This window comes from Zosterops lateralis, assembly GCF_965231275.1.
Source record: "Zosterops lateralis genome assembly, chromosome: 3".
NCBI lineage: Eukaryota > Metazoa > Chordata > Aves > Passeriformes > Zosteropidae > Zosterops > Zosterops lateralis.
In genome coordinates, this window is record NC_139764.1 from 22,105,898 (window position 1) to 22,126,095 (window position 20,198).

Genomic DNA, 20,198 nt, shown 5'->3' on the forward strand with positions numbered 1-20,198 from the left:
TTTTACATTCCTCTAGTCCTTAAAAGACAGCTTGTACTTTGAGGTGGTTTTGGAGGCTGATACAATTTATTACACTGCCATTTCATCTGCCTTGTTCAGTAGAATAACCTCTAATTGCTCTGCATCCCCATCAAACTTTCTAATAAGATTAATTCTGTCTTGTGTCTTGGTAGTCCCTAATTAACATGATTTGTCTTCACAGTTAAGGGCTCCAGGGTATCACAGCAAGCTCAGTGAATCTTAGAAGTAGTTAATCCATCCTTCCCTGAGCAGAGCAGATGCTCCTAGGGAGCTTCAAAAGGCTAAATTCCTTGCAAGGCACTGATGAGAGAGACAGAGGAGGCAGAGCAGCTGCAGACCTTGCCTGGAGCTGTGGCTGCAGGGCTGGATCATCCAGGCAGGGCTGGAGGGAGAGAGCCCTGCCCACCCCTGGCCTGCTGCTCTCCTTCTGCTCAATTAGAGCCCCCCAAGACGGGCATGGCTGCTAATGGCTCTTAATTAACCTGTGCGAGGGCAGAGGCAGGAAGACAAGTGAGCATTTGATGTGGCTTTACCCAGTAGCCCTTAAACTCATGTGGGAGCTGGAGGATCATGCATGCCCTCCTCCTGCTCTGTGCCTGGCAAGAACGAGCTTTCCGTGGCACAGGCAATTAAGAATAAACTTCAGTTCATCACTGTATAATTGGCAAGAGCCTGTCTGGAAGCTTGTAAGAATCCATAGCCTTTTTCTCATTACGCTTCTGCTGTTACACAGCTTTTACTTCCAGCATCCTTTAGAAACTGGAAGCATCAAAAAGACAGAAAGCTTTTCTTGCAGGAGGTTTCATGGCCTCTCTGAAATGAGCAGGACCTCTCCCCAGACATTCTGCTGTTGAAACATCCAGGTGGGTCAAGTTTGGGTGAAAAGCCAGATTCAAACTATTTCTGTATCAACAGCACAAAACTGAATGGCTAGAGGATGTACATCAAGAAAACACATTTCTGTGAATAGGATCAGAGTCTTAAAGAGAGTCTAAAAAGCAAGTGATGGTTTAGTGGATGATTATTTCTGGTTCCTTGGTTCCTCTCTCATTTAAGACACCCAGGCTTCTGCAGTGGGTGGGTGCAGAGTAGCCTGGGACTAGGACAGCCATGGCAGAGCATCCACACTGGTGCTCCTGGCAGCAGCAGAAGGGAACACAAGGTGGGATAAGAACCTGGTTTAATAGTAGACAATATAAATACACAAAGTTCTGCATGGCAGGAGACAATAGAGAGAAACCAGCAGCAGAGCTGAGTCCATAAAAAAGAGCTTTAAAATTGCTGATAAAATTACAGAGCGGCAGGAATGAGTCCACTTGGGTCAGATGAGCTCTCAGCAAAGCGCCCTGTGCTGTAAACGGCGGTCGTGCCTTTTGTTCTCCCTTATGTTTTATATAATTGGAAGCCAATTGCATTATTTCTCTGAATGCTGGCATACTTAGTAAGGATGCAAATTAATTAAAATCCTCCTTCCATTCCACTAGTAAAGGAAAAAAGGGGCAGGAGTGAGGCAGCAGTGCCTCGGTTGTTTTCACAGTGTTCCCCTGGCTGGCAGCAGAACCGGTGGCAGCTTGTTCAGCCTCCCTGGCTCTTCATCCCCTGTCTAACATGCAGATGGGCTGTCATCCACTTCTGATGTACTTTGATGAGCAATTCGTATTCCTTGACTGTAGGTGGTAGGCATTACTTGTTACAACTTTCTCATTTCCTATGTCTGGGTGTCCATTAGCAATGTTTCCCCCCACTTCTGGGAAGTTTCATGTTCTCTACAGTGGCTCATACTATTGTTAAGAGTGATTCAAAATGTCATTGGTGGTTCTGGGACCACATCATTTATCTAAGAGGAGGAAAAAAACCAAAACCAAACAATCTGGGAATCAAGCAGATGCAACTTGCAAAGATAATTCAGCAAGTCCTGGCAGAATTCTGAGGCCTGCCCCACCACCATGGATTATGCAGTGGGGACTTGCATGTGCTGTTCAGCAGAAATTCTCCAGTCTCAAATACTTCAAGCACACTCTTAATTTTATGCATCAAGTTAACAGAATTAAACCACAGGACTGGACTGGAAAACTTCACCCAAGGATTGTGGAATGTCTGGCAGTGGAACAGGCTGTACTTCAATCTCACTATTTATGGGTGGCTGCTTTTAAGTGTTCAAAACATTGCAGTGCTGCAGAGTAAAAATAATTTTGATGGGTCCATGTATAATTAAAGCTTTAGTAAGTCACTTCACCTCCATGCAGCCCCCCCTCCATGTAATTTAAGATTTTGCTGTGTATTTTTAGCCTTGAAAGTCTGTGAAAGTTTGTTGCAGTCAAGTTTTGAAGTTTTTGTTAAAAAACTCTGCATTTTTGGAAGAGTTAACTTTTTCTAGAGCTTTAAATACAAGAAAAATCTCATTTTTGATGCAAAGGCACTGCTGTCTTGCTTGCAATGTGGGCTGTCTTCTGTAGAAGCTACACAAACACTGTCAAGCATGTTCTGACACAAACCTCCTAATAACAAACAGATTCAGAGCTCAGTGCTGGAGCTACAGCCAGGTGCTGGGACAGCTGGGATCAGCCATGGGCACACAGTGCTTTGAGATGTGCTGATCATTTTCCACGTATGTAGGGAAACCAGAGAGCTAATCCCATACACAGCCTGCCTTCTGCAGGCTAGGGAGTTGGAGCAAACCCTGTGCAGACAAGGATTGCAGGTGCCAGCTCTCCCTTGTCAAGTGGCTGTATATTTTTGTCCACAGTGAGGCCAAAGGGAATGGAGGGAGCCAGAATTCCCTCTGGATGTCCTTCGGATACGGAAGGGGAAAATAAAAACAGTGTGCTGGCAGAAGCTAAACAAAACATTTTTAATAGCAGGCCACGGAGGAAAAATTCATGAGCTACTCTCCATGGCAACATCTAGGTTCTGTCACGTTTGCTGCCTCCACTCTCTCCTCCTTCCCTTTCTCCTCTCCCTCTCCTACCCTTTGGCTGCTGCTGCTCCTGCCCGAGTCCTGCCCACACAGCTGTCCACAGGACCCGGCATTTGCAGGCAATGGCTTTGACACCAAGGTGCCATCAATGTCCCCTCCTGGCAGATCTCAATCTGTGGGATTCAGGTTGTTAATTCTAAGAGTTTCCTAAGCTGTCCGATGCTCCTGATCTTCTTACTCTTCAAATTGCTAAAACCACCTATCCACTCTAGCCCCCTTGCACTCTGTTTGGAGGGACAGACTTCAGTCTGTATGGATACTGGAAAAAAGAGAAAAAACCTTGTCCATGGCTGCTTAATTATGCTTTATCCTAAAACCTGAGCTTTCAAGGTGTTAGTCTAAAACATGCTTATTTCTAGAAAAAAAAACCCCAAAGCAGGTAATTGCACTCAGTCCTGACTTAGTTCTGTGGCTGATATGAACTACAAGTGGAAGGATGCAGGGGATGCCTCTGGCAGGTTGCTTGTGGGGGACGCCAGAGCCTTGCTTGTGCTGCAGCACTGTGTTGCCGTCTCACCACCTCTATGTTCTTCATATTTCATGGTATCACAGAATCGTTCAGGTTGGAAAAGACCTTTAAGGTCGCGGAGTCCAACCATTCACTTGCCAAGAGAAACAAGTCCAGCAGCCACCAACCAGTGAGGAATTGCAGTGTCAGTGACAGCCTCCACACCCTGCACTAAGCTCTGGCCCAGCCCTTAGGAGCAGCACCAGAGCTCCCAAACTGCTCAGTGGGAGAAGGCCACAGAGTGTCCAGTTGGATGCTGTGCTCCAGCAGTGCAGCTGTAACCCTGTGGACTGATTTTCATCTATTTCTATGAATGGGAAGTGGCATGGTGTCTTCCATTGCTTGCCTGGAGTGCCTCTGAGGAAACTGGGTAGGAATTTGCCCCTTGGCAGAGGAGCACAGCTGGCCACAGAGCCAGGTGCTCAATAAAAGTCAGTTCTCTCAAGAGGACACTCTGCAGCCTCCTCTTTGCTGCCAACCAAATGCCCCCTAATTGCAATCACTAATTGCCCCCTGCCTGCAATCACAGCTCTCTGAGGGAGCCATGGAAAGAAGAGGCATAGTGAGACCCTGACAAGAGCCCTGAACTCACAAGCTGCAACAACCACAGAAGTACCTCAAGTGTTCTCCTGAACCAGCCTTTTCTGTTCAGAGAGCTGCAATGAGCTTGGAGAGAAAGCACTCTTGTCTCAGGGGGTTTAGGTGACACACTTGCACTGACAGGTTGTCTCTCATGCAGCCCAAGCCCCAGTGAGATCCAGCCAGGTGGAGACTGGGGACACTGGTGAGGAGTCACACTGGCCAGAATGCTTCCAGGGCATTTTACTTGTGCATCTGTTTCCTCAAGCAATTACACAAACAACTGTCTGCTATAGGAAACTTCAGCAGATCATCATCATGGGCATTAATGTTTTGCAACTCCATTTTATCACCTTGTTAATAGTGTTCTTTCCACAGCCCAGCTCTGCCCACCTAAGCAGAGGGGAGAATGGTGCTGAGCATCAGCCGGTAGTGCCTTACCCCTTCCTTAAGCAAGGTTTAGTGGTTTCCCTCATCATAACCCAAAGGGCTACAGCTGGCATTTGATTGATGCCAAGGATGAGAGGCCTCCACACCTTAAACAACTCTTTACAGCTCAAACTGAAGTACAAAAACAAGTTCATGACACTGGAGAGCCAAGGATGTCTTGACCAATAGATACCATATTCACTGTTATATCAAGACAAGGAGTGCAATCTTTATAACCATGCTTGCACAGCTTTTTCTGACTCACATGAGCAAGAGCCAGCACATCTCATGAATTTTCAGCACATCCACAACATCTGCCTCACATACCTGCCAGCACTGTTTAATGACAGCTAATAATCACCTTACTTAAGAAAATTCAAAGACACGCACCAGACGTGTCCCCACACAGAGCTCCCCTGACACAATACACGGGTACAACTCATCCCCACAAAACACACACTTGTTAATTACATCTCCCCGTGATGATCCAACAGCCCAGCTCCCACAGACACCTCCGATTTTGTTCCCATCTTTGCCTGCACTTGCCTCCAGCTGTGTGCTTCCTGCAGCTCTGCTCCAGCTCCTGAGTCGTGATGTGGCCCTGTTTTTTCCTCTCTGGGAGCAGGAAAGGATGCACCATAATACTGCCTTATTTACTCCCAGCACTACAGGGGAATATCTTAAATGATCTCCAGGCTTCCAGGAAGAGGAAGAAATACTCCCCAGCCCCTCCCTGGCTCCCAGCTTTTGTAGGGTAGGGATCATCATCATCATCATTGAATCACCATCATCATCTCCACATGCAGCCTCTGATTGCAGTAATTTGGGTTTCTGCTGTTCCTCCACCTGTACCAGCTCATCAGATGTGATTTCCTTGCAGCAGAGATGATTTCTTATGGGAAGTCTTGAATACCTGGCAGTCAGTGGGAAGCCCAGTAAGCTGTCTGCATGCTCAAGTTACTGGCACTTACACTGATGTCATCAGGGTCCCGTCTCTCTCTGGCTCCAACCAGGCTCCCACCTCTGATGTTCCTGGGAAGGTGCCATCACAGCTGGTCCCCCACATGAGATGTGCCAAGCTCTGTGTCTGACTAAAGCTCTTGCAGGAGTGCCCAGGATAGGCCACCTTGTAAAAACAGGAGAGGAAAAACTTCTCTCCTACAGCTTAAGGTATTCCATAACACATTCCCTTCTGCACTCAGGTAACACAGAGGAAACTGTTCAGGACAGTGACTGGATGAGTGACTGGAACAATAGAAAACCAGGGGAACCCTCTCCAGGGTGTGAGGTTTTGCTCAAAAAGAAAAAAAAACCCAAACTATTCCTCTCATACTACTTTGCTGTACTCTGTGAGGCCAGGAACCATCAGGTGATGCTCTTGGGAAGTCTGTGGCTGCCAAGGTGCCAGCAGACACCAGAGAGGGGACTTTATCCTGCATGACAAGGGACCAGAGAGGAGAGAAATGGCCCCCTCCTTTGCCCCTTCATTTAATTGTGTTGTTCTGCAGATAACATATCCCCTTTGTGTTCAATGGGTTAAACTGCTGGAAACAAGCATCTTTCTATATTTACTGGTGTGATCTAAAAATACCCTCAATTGTGCTGACAGCCAAAGCAAGCAGAGGCTCCCAGAGGCTCTTTTTCTATCCCAGTACCATGTGGGTGCCCCAGCTGGCTGACACTGCCCCAAGTGAGACGAGTCGAAAGAGCCAGATCGGTGTCACACCCCCTCACAGCCTCACTGCACAGGCAGTGCCTTCCTCCTCTGCCTCCCAGCTGCTCCAGAGGAGCAATCCCCAGCTCCTACTCCAGCAATCCCTCTGCCCAGCCCCTGGTACTCACTGGCTTCAGGTGCAGCAGAGGCTGTACAGTTCAGCCAGCTGAACAGTTCAGCAAGAGGCTGAACAGACTCATTAAAACATCTTCATCACCTCCCCTATGTCCCCAAAGAGGCTGCATTAATTCATGATTTAGAATAATACCATATTTCATTGCAGTTTGGGTGTTATCCATTGGGAAGGTAGAAGAAATGCTTGCTTGCGTAATTTACTTATGTTATACTGCCATAACTGCATGGGCATTCAGTGTATATCTGCTTGTGGAGTTACTGGTTTGTGTTTGCTGGCTGCACTCACAACCTGAGACCTTTTTGGACTGCTGATTTATTTGGCAAACATCACCCCAGCAGCTGGCATTCCAGGTTTAGGATATCCAGGCTGTAGGGACTCAAGTGTCTGAATGCCTGGTCAGGGAGGGAAATGGTTCAGTGTCCCAGCTCTGAGTTGGTATCAGCAGATACAGCTTGCTTGCCTTCCTTCTCCTCCTCTTCACCTCTCAGTTTCCAGATGCAAATAATTCCATATTTGGCAGTGTGCAACCACGATGGCTTCCTAAGGGGAAAACATCTACTTTGGCAAAAGCATTTAAGACTCTTACTCCTGCTTCATGTTCTTAAGCACATGTGGAGTAGAGGAAAAATATTTCCACCCTATGTCTGCTGGCATGGCTGAAGTCTTGTAATTCAAAAATGCCAGCAAACTCCCAAAGGCTGCGTAATATGTAGTAAAGAAAATGCACTGACATGGGAAAATGGATTGGCTCCTCTGAGTAGGAAAGTGGCCTGAAGGGGAATCAGAAGCCAAGGTTCATGAGATTTTAATCCCAGTTTCTATATCTATTCCCAGTCCAAAGGAGGACACTTCAATTCTTTGTTAGCTTTATTCTTTTCTGAATGGGACTAGACTTTAGCTTAGTCACTAAGTGGTATTTAGGGTATTAATTGACTAATTCAGCACCTTGCTCTAATGATGTAAATATCTTAAAAGCTTCACTGGAAGGATTTGAGACTGTAGTTTAAGAATTATCACTCATTTATGACCTTTCTTTGTAACACGTCTTGGAAGAGTTAAAGGTAGGGCAAGAGGGGAAGATTTTAATTTTAAAAAGAGACAAGCATTTCCATTTGGCAAGATTTTGCATCCTGATGGGAAAACATAAACACCCAGTCTCTGATCTTGCCTCAATCCATATTTAATCTTGGAGAGTGCTGTGGTGTTTTTTTTAAGACAACACTTTCAGGAAGCATGAGGGAAATATTCCAGGCTTCCTTCTGCTTTGAAAAAACTATAAAGGAAAAAAAAAGGTGGGTGAAACAGGGCAGAAATGTCACATAATCCCACACGGGGGACACAAGAGATGTTGAAGACAATGCCACAGAGCAAAAGACAGCTATGGGGAGACTTACAGATCATCCTTTGGGATTATAATGACTTTCCCTTTCCTCTCTGCAGACCCTTTTGGTTCTGTGGCTTAGGGGATGAAACCCTGCCTGTGAAAGCCAGAGGAGCAAGCCCAGAGATGGTTCTCATGCAGAAGAGAATCTTGTCCCTACCATTGATGCTCTGCTGTCGGGCTGCTGTCTTCCCCCTGCCCCAGCAGCACTCACTCCCCTGCATTCCTGCTCCATGTCCAGTTCTGGCAAGTGCCACAGGGAGGGGGTGGGAAAAAGAAATTGGATCCAGCCAGCAGCAGGAAGACAAGCAGGGTTTTAGGAGCTGGTGGAGTGTTAGGAAGACGCTGGAATTGAAGCTTGCAGAGGGTGGCAGGATTAAAAATAGGCTGTAGCAAGCCTTCCCCAGCATCTTGGCATCTCAGCTGCCTGTTATCCTTGTGACCCACTGAGGAAGAGGCAGCAAAGAAAGAGATTCTCTTTTCCACCCCCCCAGCAGTGCAGGACAAAATGGTATTTTGCTTCTAACCAGATGGTTCTTCACTCTTGGTCTGATAAGATTTACTACAAGGGTGTAAAATAAATGTTTTGTCCCTGTCTTCAGTCAAACCAAGGGACTCCCACCTTCCTCTGAGTTCAGCAAGGCACTCTCGTGCACTGAAGCTATGCTCATTCATTCACATCTTACAGGCCATTTGCTTCCATCCTTTAAGAGGAAAAAAGGCAGGTTTTGTAGAAACCATCATTTTAATTCAAGATATTGATGAAAGAAGGCATTTCACAGAACTGTATTATCCAATACAATCAACCTTGCACCTTGCTACTTACCTTAGCCATGCCACATTTGTTTTAGAAAAACCCAAAGACAATTCATAATACTAAAAGGTGTTGAAATCCATACTTGGATAAGGTGCCTGAACCTCCTGGCCAACAGCTCCTCTTTTACAAGAGCCAGGAACTGCTTCTGCTCCTTACCCATAGTGTGTATTTCTTTATGTTGGTTGTGGGACACACAAGGCTTCCTTGAGCTGTGAGTTTCAGCCACCCATGAGCACCAGCTAAAAGTTAAAAATCTGCCTTGTCCAAGAGTGTACATTTAGGAAGAAACTTTGTGAAAGACTGCTGAGGTGCAGGTTTTTGGTTTTTTCCCCAGCTTTAACTTTCATACATCAATAAGATCCTTAATCCAAAACATTTTAGCAAGTCTGAAGTGTGGTTGCAAGATTTGTAAGCTGGTCTCAGACAGAGCCAAGGGCTTCCACACCAGGTCCCCTAGCTCCAGCACTTTAAGAAGTTTAGCTACTTCTGCTTGGTTAGAACATGCCCTCAACTTGTGACTGGGGAAAGCATTGTGCAAAAACACAGTGCCACTCCTTTTTTTGTGTGTTTGCTCCTTCTAGAGCAGTATTTGTGCATAGTAACAGACTGCCAGACCATCAGAGATTTCTAGAGCCTGCCCTAACCCTAACTCTGGGTTTGGTTTTCCTTTTTAGAGCTGCTCTGTAGTAAGTATTTCTCCTCAAAAGAGAGACACCAGGTATTTCCACAGATACACAGTGTAGGGGCATCTGTGGATGGCAGGGACAAGAAGCAGTAAGAGCGAGGGAGGTAGAACAGGAGCTAAGAGAGAGAGGACCTTGTTACAATACATTATATCTCTTTTTGTGTTGAATATTCTAATTTACAGTGACCAACCGGCGCAAGATACAAAACCTACAGACTTTGCATGCAGCCTATGAGAACTATTGTATTACTATATCATCCTATATTCTAAACTCTAAAGACTACTTTTCTTATGTACTTTTTCCCTGATGGCTTGGCAGGGTGGAGAGGGGCTACATTCTTGAGTCCTTTTGTTTTCTGTCCTTCAACCTGACTCCAGCTAATCACCGTCTTCCTGCCTGCCATGATCACATCTCAAAGCTGGCCTTCATTTCTATTTCACTCACAGGTTTTACATCTCCAGTATTTCTTACCAAGCAATCATATTTGCAAGCCCATCTTTCCCAACAACACAGCACTCCCCTTTTAGTGCAGAAGTGGTTTCTGTCGGGTTGGGGTGGAGAGGGAGCCAAACCCCAAGGAGTGCTTTTTCCACCCTGGTGTTCGAGTGCAGCGAGTACGGCACTATGAGGGGAGCAGGTGCAAGGGGAATGGTCTGGCAGGAGGATGGCCCTGACTGTGTGTTGTGGTGCTCCTGTGTCCCCAGGCACGTTCGTGTCGGCGTTCACCGTGCTCTGCGGGGCCCGCACTGACCTCCCCGACCGGCACATGTGCTGCGTCTTCTGGCTGAACATCGCCGCCGCCCTCATCCAGATCCTGACCGCCATCGTCATGGTGGGCTGGATCATGAGCATATTCTGGGGCATGGACATGGTCATTCTTGCAAGTAAGTACAGTGCACTCACCCTCCTGACTTCTCCTCTCCGTGGCAATGCTTCTGTAGGGAGGAGAGCCACAGGATGGGCTCTGCGTGTCCATCGGAAACACAGAGAAATTGCTAGGAGGCAATAGGAATGGGCCCTGTGACATACCTGGGAGAGTCTCCCACCCCATCACGTGAGTCAGGAACTTCCCTTTATGAAATGAAATGTGCAGGAAAGGGGAGCACTGTGAATTCTGCTGCGTGGAACCCCTTCTGCCCTGATCACATCCATTTGAACAAGCTCTTTCTCCCTTGTGACTCCGGCTGCAAATCTGTGGTTAGTGAGCCCTTTCTGCTAGGCCAGTTCTGCTCCCAGGGACAGCTGTCACCAGAAAAGCCCTGAGGACTCTCCTGGACCCTCCCTTGCCTCCCCAGGATACATTTATCCATTGTTTTGGAGGTTTTTTCCATGTTTCTGACAAAGTTCTTAGGCTGAGCAAGAAGTGTTTAGCTGCTCCTTGAACGATGCCCCATACACCCTTTGAGTTGACTAAAACAGTCTAAGTAAAGAAGAATCATTTTTAAAATGTAGATAACTTAAATCACCAGTTAGTAGATATTACCAACCCTGAACACAGGCTCTATAACTTTCATCTGGTAGAGGCTTTCACTGGTGTAAAAGTTGTGTCATATCTCCTATATCCTGGTGCAGAGGACTGATGTGACAGCCTCATCTCACCTCCAAAGCCAGAAGCAGCACAGAGCTCAGGGAGCTGGTGGCATCTGCAAGACCCCAGTCCCTTTCCAGAGGCTGGCAGAGGTCAATGGGCAAGCCTCAAACCAAACAGGTCTGAGATCTTTCAGGCTGACAGGACAGGCAGTTCCCAAAGCAAGCCCTTCTCCCAGACACCGTCTTACCAGCAGCTTTTGCCTTTTGGTTTGAAGGGCCTCCACTTTGTCATCTCTGCTGATGACATCTGTGGCTGCACGACAGAGGGGGAGGGAGGATCTCAGGAAGATGCCAGGAACCCACCTAAAGAAAAAATAGATGAAATTAAAAAAACAAACAAACAAAAAAAGGAAAACAGTGCACATTTTCAGCTGCCAAACCTAGGGGTTAAACCCTCTCACCAAACCACCTGCTAATTTCTGAGCCAGCCTTCAGTTAAGGCAGTCCCCATGCAGAGCAAATGATGGATATTAAAAACCTGAATATGTGCAAAGCAAAAGCTTTCCTCAGGATGAAGGCAGTACTGCTCTTTGCTTTACCCTGCAAACCACCTACCACATTTCCTTCCAGATGTACCTGCAGAGCAGGTTATTTCTGAGGCTGAATTGTGCATTGATGTACACATGTGATGTGTCTTTAAGAATCTGCCAGATTTGTGTGTCATGCCATAAGTGCATGTTCATAACCATAAACTCTTCTGCCCTTCCTCTGTGGGGCAGCCCCCATGTGTGGGTTGCTGTCTGGCAGGACCCCATCCTGCAGGTGTGGGGAGAGTCAGGAAAGCATCTGTCCTGATAGAGAACCACCACTGAAACGGTGACTTGCTTTGCTCCAAAGCCCTGCACTCCAGCTAGAAGGGTTGGTGCTTAGGAGGGTCTTACTGGGAGGGTCTTCTCCAGTTTCACTGCTGGGGAAAACCATCCAGTTTGGAAGTATCTCCTGAACACTTCTTCTCACATCTGGCTGGATTCCACTAGTTTGGGAGGCAGAGGATGGATGAGCAGCATGTGGTGGGAATTCTCAGGTCAAGAGGTCCCCCAAGCACAGCAGCAGTATTTCATCCCTTTCATTGTAGTAGAGAATGGCAAGAGGAGTCAACATGTCTTATGTTTCACCATCTAACAAGCTGCAGCCCCTGGCAGTTTCTTGCCATCTCATTAAATAACTGCTTTTAAGTTTCCTTGCCATGCAGAGAAAGTAGTGGCTAAATGCAGCAGCTCTTGGTTGATGGAGAGAAGAGAAGAGAAGAGAAGAGAAGAGAAGAGAAGAGAAGAGAAGAGAAGAGAAGAGAAGAGAAGAGCTTAGTTAAAACAAAGTGATTGGTTGCTCTTGCCTGGATCAAACAGCCCTGTCAGACTCAAAGTGGTTGGTTCTTGTTATCATAGTTAAGAAAAATAATAATAACTTAAGAAGGAAAACATGTTTCAAATGCAAGGAATAAGACATTAATTTCATTTAAGAACACTGCCAGTTTGCTTCGTCTGGGTTTTGTCTGCATGCAAACCATTGGATGTGCTGGACAGAAGCCGTACACCACTGCAACTTGAATCTGTGTGCAGATGGGAAATAGTAAAAAAAGTGTGAAACTACTGCCCACCTCTAGTCCCCTTGCCTTGAAATGGTCGATCCCATGTGTCCCTGTGAGGGTGCCAGGCTATTTGGATGGGCTAGAGGCAGGACACAGCAGGTCCTGTCTAAGCTGGTGAGGGCTAGCAGTGAGAAGGAGAGTGGGAAGCAGCTGAGGGTCAGGGACTCAGCTCAGGCTTTCCCTAAGGAATAATCACCTCACTGCCTGGATCTGAGCCTGCCTGTCTGTTAGCTGGTAGAGAGCTGGGAGGGAGTTAGCACCACAGAATCATAAAATCATTGAGGTTGGAAAAAACCTCCAAAGTCATCGAGTCCAAGTCTTAAGCCATCACCATTGTGTCCATCACTGAACCATGTCCCCAAGTGCCACATCTACATGCCTTTTGAACAGGAGGCTCCTTGCAGCTTTTTGTCTTCTAGCACTATTTCACAGGCATGGGAAGGGGGAGTCTGGTCTGAGGATAATGACATACTGTCCTTAATGAGGGAAAAAGGAGAATTAGAGGCCAATCAGGAATACTTCAGTTCCTGGAAGAAGTAATCAAGTAAGTGACTCACATGCATTTAGAAAATAAAAAACACCCCCACAAAGTCACCGGGGGTCTGTCCAGAGCGAGCTGTGTCAGGCTGGCTTGATTCCCTTTGGTGGCAGAGGAATTAATTTGGTGTGAGCTGGCAGCAGTCAGCCATCCCTCCTAACCTTCAGATGCTGACCCCATCTCACACAGCATTCCTACCAGCAAGCCAGGGGGACGTGGCCTGCGTGAAAATGTGCTCGAGAACTTTCCTCTAAATGGATTTTCCTGACCTGGGAAGAGATAAAGAGAGGTTTGTTGAATGGTCCCTCCTGAATCCAGCTCTGCTCAGTATTTTCATTTGTGGCTTGAGGATGGACGGGAGAAGAGGCTCCCCAGCCACACACCAGCTGTGAGGACAGGCATAGTGAGGGCAGTGCCAGGATCCACACCACTCAAAGAAATGGCCTGGAAACAGTAAGTGCTACTCAGTAGGGACAAGCTCAAGACTCTAGAGAAGGATTAATCAACTGCATAAATACACACTAGGGAACAACTAGTTTTTCAGGGAAGGACGTGGTGGCTGCAGTGAGTCACAAGTGGCACAGGGGGAACATTGCTGTAGAGGGAACAAACACCACACAGGCAAGTGAGAGCAGAGCTTGTAGGGCTTCTGCTGATCCCATCACCTTTCTCTGCATGCATAAAGCTCTGGTAAGGCTTGTGGCCAACTTTGGAGGCTGTACTTCAAGTGGAAGACCTGGAGAGAGTCCAGAGAACAGTAAGACAGAGGTGTGTTAATGACGACGGTGTTCAGCAGGCTAATAAACATGAGAGGGCAGCAGTTCAGCCTAAGACAGACTTAAATAACACTGGGAAGGACCTGTGTGAAAATAAGAAGGCATTTTCCCTCCAGTAAGGTCAAAGTGCTGCAGAGGTGGCATGGCAGGATCTGCTCTCTCCATCCCTGGAAGACTCCAAGAGTGGGTAGACCCATGTCTGTCAGGGACAAGGTGGGACACAGCAAGACACTGACTGACCTGGGGGTCCTCTCCAACCCTCATCTCCTCTATGGTGTCCTTTAGCAGGATAATATCTCAGAAGGAAGATAAATGGAATGCAGTTTTGCTGTCACACTTTATTACTTTGGGCAGCACCACAGCACAGGGTATTTTCTCTGCTAATTTAAACCAACTTCCAGCTGGCCCCAGCAGCCCTATGACTTTGGGAACTGTCCTGTGCTGTGCCTGCTGTCTGAAGGCAAAGACAGAATTACAAGGTAGCACTAAATTGGCTGGGCAGTGCTCCTGCAGTGTGCTCTCCTCAAATCCCTCACCACCTCTGTGGGGACGATGCACAGAGCTGAGGCAAACCAGGGCTAATTAGCTGGCCAAAGCCAACTGGAAAACAAGCCTCCTAAGGCTCTCCAGGCAAAGCTCCCTCAGCAGCTACAGGCACACCTTGTCCCCAGCCCACACCTGCATTAATCCCACAGTTTGGAATGAGCACAGCAGAACAGCTTTTCCAGGAAGTCCCTGCCTGCTCAGAGCCTGGTATAAAAGGTTGTGTGCAATATCTTGGCAGAAAAGCCAGAGAAATAACGTACTAATGTCACCCTGATGTGGCACAGGGGACACAAGTCAGGGACTGTTTGTCCAGGCACTGTTTTGCCTCTGCTGAATGCAGCCAAGAAGTCGAGGAAGCCCTGCCTCAGCCTTTGGTCTCTGAATGAACGATGTGCCTGGCTGCACCATCACTCTCAGATTCACTGGATGAAGACTTCAGCTGACTCTCGGGGCTGATTGCCAGCCAGTAGTGAGAACTCACCTGCAATCATGCCATCCTTGTCACTCCTTTTCTAATTACTCTGTTCAGACCCTGCCAGAAGCAGAGCAGATGATTGCACAGTCACTGTATGCTCAGGCTCCAAGGGAAAGCATCACTGAGCCTCTCTGCTCTGCACGGCCCTGGGTAGGGCAGGTAACACAGCTGTCCTGGGAAGGAAAGGGAAGCAGGAGGCCAAAACCAACCAGTAACCCTTCTTGAGATGAAGAAAATTCCAAGGACAAATTGCCTGCTTAGACCTATTACATTAAAAAAAAAAAATCTAAAAAGAGCTGTCCCCCAAACTACCTGAGGAAAGTAGTTAAAATACCCTTTTTTTTTTGCAGTTTCCTACCAAATGCAGTGGTGGGGCAAGTTCTTAAAACATTGTAGGAATGTTAAATAGCACCAGTGTTTGCATCACTCAGACAGGCTGAGGCATGCTGTGGTTGCAAGCTGCCTGTGGGCACAGGCAAACTAAACAGGAAAGCTGCCAAAAACTCTTCAGGTGTAGTTTTCCCAACACTGGGACTGTGAATGGTTTGCCATGAGCCCTTTGGTACACTGTGATGTCTTGTTTGATGCCTTCCTTCAGTGGCTCCCCTTCAGTCAAACCCACGAAGTGCCAATGGCACAGAGGGAAGAGTTTCTGGGAGCATTGCTCAGAGGTGTTTGCCCATCCAGCCTGTCTGGCTTGGGCCTGGAAAAGCAGATGAGGATCTCCCTGTCATCTTTAAACAAGAGTCCCAGATGAAATGATCCACTTCAAGTACAAGGATTTTAAGAAATGTTTAGCCCTGGTGTGAATGTCTGATGGTAGAGCAGCTGTTCTCTGTTTACTCTGCAGGCTCATTTTGTTCATTCTCTTCTGGTTCTCCATGTGTTTCAGATATATCGTCTACAGTTACATTTCTCCCTCTCTCTTTCTTTCATGTTCCTTTGCCTCCTTTTGTTCACCATCAAAGTCTCACAAGGTAAGTTTGCTTCTGTTCTTCCTCCTCCTCACGCTCCGAGGCCGTTTCCCAAGGAGAGCAGTGAGCATCCTGTCGGGGCAGGACATCTGGAATTCACTTTGGCCAGTGCTGCACACTCCCAGCCCAAGTCCAGCCATGTGCCTTTACATATGTGTGTCTGACTGTCTCTGTGTCTGTCCTGTGGCTGCACAGCCCCAGGGATGCTGAAAACCTTCACACAGCATTGAAATGCCCCTGGGGATGCCCCAAGGAGCAGAGCAGGAACCCATTTCAGCATTGAGAGCATCCTGAAGCCAACCTCTGCATGAACCCAGTCCCAGAAGAATAGCCTATGCACAGACTAGGGTTTTTTTGCCTCAGTCTTACATGCAATGGTTTACAGGAGAAGTGCAATTTCAAGTAAACTTGATTAAATCAGTGACTGTGTGCACAGGCCCACTTAATCCTGAACCTAGAGCTGTCTGTTCTACAGAGCTGCAGCTCAGTTTTATTGCAGGCATATTAATGCAAAGCTGCTTCATACAGAGCAGCTATTCCTATGCAAGAAATGCAATAACTGTTTTCACATATAAACTATTGGATAAATTTAGTTTGAAGTATTGTAATAAACAAGTTTAGCATAGGACAGGTCATTTTTTTTTGGCTTATGGTCATGTAAAGAGACAGGCTTGGCCACTGTAACTTCCTTCTAGCCAGTTTCAACACCAGTAGCCAGACTGAAAGGATTTCTTAATCTCAATAAAAGGCATGGCTGCACAAGTAAGTTACTCTTACTTTAGCTAAAGATTTAAGTCAGGCCCCACCTTTCTGGTCCATAGGGTTGTTTGTTTGGCTTTTTTTAACCAAAAAAACCCTGCTCTCTAAACAAATTAGACTGATGCCATAGACAAGTCCAAATTACAAGTTTCCAGCCAGCTCACCTTGCCTTCAGAGCTGACTCACATTTAAGACATAAAAGCATGTGAAATCATCATTTTGCCCCCTAGAAAAAGCTGTTTGAAAGAGATGAGAGTCTTTCTGCTGCTCACAATGGGCAGAAAGCTGCACACAATAGGCAGAAATTCAGTTAAGTGTCATTATTCTGTCCCTTGTGCTTGTTTAACAGCAGGAGATCCAGACTGCCAAACCTGGGCGAATGTGTGGGTTTTTTCCAAAGTAAATTTGCTGGAGTCGATTCTCAGTTCAGAAAAAAAGTCGCTTAAAGATAGGAATTCTGGCACCTGCTGGTATTTTGTGTTCAGTTTTTGAAAGGGACTTAGAAAAGCCTAAGATAAGGGTTAGAAAGAAATATTACAAAGCATAAATGGAAAAGTGTTTGAAAAGTTGAGCATTCTTCTGAGATATGACATTTCAGACTTATTTGAAATTCAAAATATAAAAATGACAGGGTACTTATATTATTTAAACTAAGAAAAAAAACCCTCCAGATTTAAAAAAAGTTTTTTAGTTGAAAGATCTTCACTGTGGCAGGCACTGCAAGTAAGGAGAGTTTGCTTCTTCAATAAGGAGATTTTTTGCATTGATACAGTCAGAATAACAAGCCCAACTTCTCTTGATAGGAAAGTTGGGAAAGCTTCTGGTGCAGTCAAATTCCAGTATTTTTCTCATCATCCTGTACTAGCACAGGAGCTTCAGGTGCTCTCCTACTGCCCTTCCCTGCCCTAGTCCCCCAGGGGATGGAGCTGCCCCATGGGATTTGCAGCCTGCCCTTATCTGCTGTGTGCAGGACAGTAAATAGTCTGGGGCCCCAAGGAGCTGTGACAAGCAGCAGGACAGGCTGCTTGAGGCCTTCCAACATCCATGTGGCTGGAACACTGTGGGGACCCCAAGGGCTTTGCTGTCTTGGTTGGGAAGTGCATCAAACCTCATGGCCACAGGAAGAGGAAAGGGCGTGAAGGAACAGGGATCCATGCAGTTTCCTTGGCTTTGCTGCTGAAAAGATCAGTTTCCTCTATGCCCACTGGATGGCTGCTGTGCCCTAACAAAAGCACTCATAATTCTGCTGGGCTGGAGCAAAGCAAGTGCAGAACCAGGCAGTGAGAATATCCTTGGAGGCATCCCAAGGTCTGTGTTTCACATGTCACCCTGTGATTCAAGGCATTCCCCTTCTCCGCCAAGAGGTGTTTGCTCACCTGTGCAAACTGTAGCTGGGGAGCACCGTCAGCAAAAGCTGGGAACAAAAAGATGGCTAGAGGAAACCAACCTCCTCCTGCCTGGCAGTGCTCTGGGAGGACGAGGTTCCAACACAAGTAGATCCCAAGGAGAGATGTGTGTCAGATACACGACCTCGGGCAGCGCTTGGGAACAGCCGTGTCTCTGGAGCAGGATACGAGGGCATCCATTTCCCCTGCACTGCAGAAAAACACACTCCATAAAAACTTCAGGTTATTGGGCTGGAATTGGTACCTGCTGGACCTTTACAATCTTTTCAAGCAGAGGTGCCTGTGCCAGGCTGGTGGCAGGTGGGTGCCACAGCAGCAGGGCTGGCTGTGCATCCACATGGCTGTGCCCTGGTGCTGGTGGCAGCACCAGGCAGCTGCTGGCTAAAGCAGGGCAGGGTGGTCACAAGGGGGAATGTGGCAGTTCCCCTGTTTTCCCACATGGTTTTTGCCACTCCTGGTAAACCAGGCTCGTGGCTTGCTTGAGCCTCACCAAGGCTTCTCATTTGGAATTAACTCTAATGATGTTCCCTTCCCCTCCCTCCTCACAGGCTACAAGGAACAGGGGATCCCACAGCAGCTGTAGTGGCTGGGACAAGTATGGTCAGAGAGAAACACGGCGAGAGATTTCCTTTGGCAGCCGTGGGCCACGGACCTTTTGATTACCCTTTGTCTCTCTTCTTCTCCCTTTTTGTTTTGTGTCCTTGTGTCTGCCCGGTTGACTGCGCGTCCAGCGGAGCGGAGATGCAGAGCGGCCGGCGCAGACTTGCACTGAGGCCCCTGAGCAGCGGAGATGAGGCGAGCACGGCTTGGCTTAGGACTGGTCTCGGCCAGCACGAGGAGGCCGACAAGGAGGACGAGGGTGCCAGGACAAGGAAACTCCCTTGGCGAAGGTGGCACCTGGGCAGGCAGCCGAAATGAGGGAGGAGGAGATGCTGCTTTCCCTCTGCTCCCAGGGGCAGGTTGCTGAAGATGTTTTGCCTCCTTTTTATGCTCGCTGTTAAAGGATGCTGGCTGTGAACATCAAATGCCAAGGAGCTATTCATAGATCTATGTACAGGATGTAAAAGCAAACCAGTGGTACTTTTTTCCCGCCCTGAGATTCCATCTGTGACTGCTTTGCAGTCGTGGAGGGTCTAACCCAGCCCTCTCTGCTGTCTGTGTGTATATGATGTTCACAGAAGCTCTGTCCCCACAGATGTCTCGAGAAACGTGCTTGCTGTAAATTGTATTGTACTGCTGAAGTGACTGGGGCCATCGCCTGCTTCCATCCACTGCCACCATGCAAAGACCAGAGCTCCCACCAGCCCAGGGGACACTTTTCCTAGCCCAGGACTGGTGTCCTACAGCACCTCACCTCTAGGGCAGCAAGTACAGCCTTGTGCTGCCAAAAGCCTCTTGTATAAAACAATACTGGGGGAGCCAAAGAACAAGACTTTTCCTGCCCCTGAAAGGGACTTGCTGGCAGTGTCTCCTTGCTTTGGAAACGGATTCCCTTAGAGTGCAATGAGTGCTCCTGGCTGAAGCAGCGTCCCAGCTCTGCTTCCCCAGGTAAGTATCCAAAACTCCAGGATCGCAACCTGGTACTAGACAGTGCTTGGGAGCTGTTGTGGTTGGAAGGCCCGTGGTCAAACGGGCTGGGGCTGAGATTTCATGGCTTGACCAGGATGTGCAGGGTTGCAGTGGCCACAGGTGGAATGATCCCTCTGATCACTCACAGCAGGGTGAGAGGAGCTCAGCTTGGTGTCAGCACCTGGATGCTTTTCCTCTCCAAAAAGATGGCAGGAGGAGCCCTGCTGAAAGAGGGCAAAGCCAGGCTGCTCACACACACAGAGGGCCCTTCCAGGCAGAGGACTTTCACACAAACTCACTGCCAAAACTGGGAGCCACCCAAGTGTGGCAGAGCTGAGACCAGTCCCAGCCCATTGCTGCTGCCAAGAGGCAGATGGTGAGAAAGGGATGGCAGCAAATCCCCCTGCCCTACAAGTGTCCAGCCTCTCCCAGTATGATGATCTGCTTTTAACAAAGTTTTTTATTTTTCATGCAGAACTGGTCCTGTCAGCTAAAATACCCCCTGTTGTAAAGAGACCTGGGGTGTCAAAAGCAGCAAGTTCCCCTGAGCTGCCCACCAAGGGAGGAGGAGGGCCCTGTGCTGGGCAGGGCACCTTTCAGTGATCCCACAGAGAGCTGCTGGGGTAGGAAGGTCCTTTGGTGTTTTGGTTGTAAACCTCTGGCTTAGCCTCCCCACAGCCCCTGCTGTTCTCCTGATGCCTGGACACTGTCTGGATTTAATGCAACACC

At 47.7% G+C, this 20,198-nt stretch overlaps 1 protein-coding gene across 1 annotated transcript in view; it reads left to right on the forward strand.

Annotated features, from left to right (window-relative positions):
- The window catches only part of STUM (stum, mechanosensory transduction mediator homolog), a gene marked incomplete at both ends in the record, with an annotated part of 40,642 nt that extends 22,159 nt beyond the window's left edge, over positions 1-18,483 (forward strand). Inside the window, 2 exons of the mRNA XM_083858257.1 lie at positions 9,953-10,132; positions 18,449-18,483. Of these exons, the coding sequence (XP_083714383.1) occupies positions 9,953-10,132; positions 18,449-18,483 (215 nt within the window). The remainder of the gene's footprint in view (positions 1-9,952; positions 10,133-18,448) is intronic.
- Between the last annotated feature and the right edge of the window lie 1,715 nt (positions 18,484-20,198).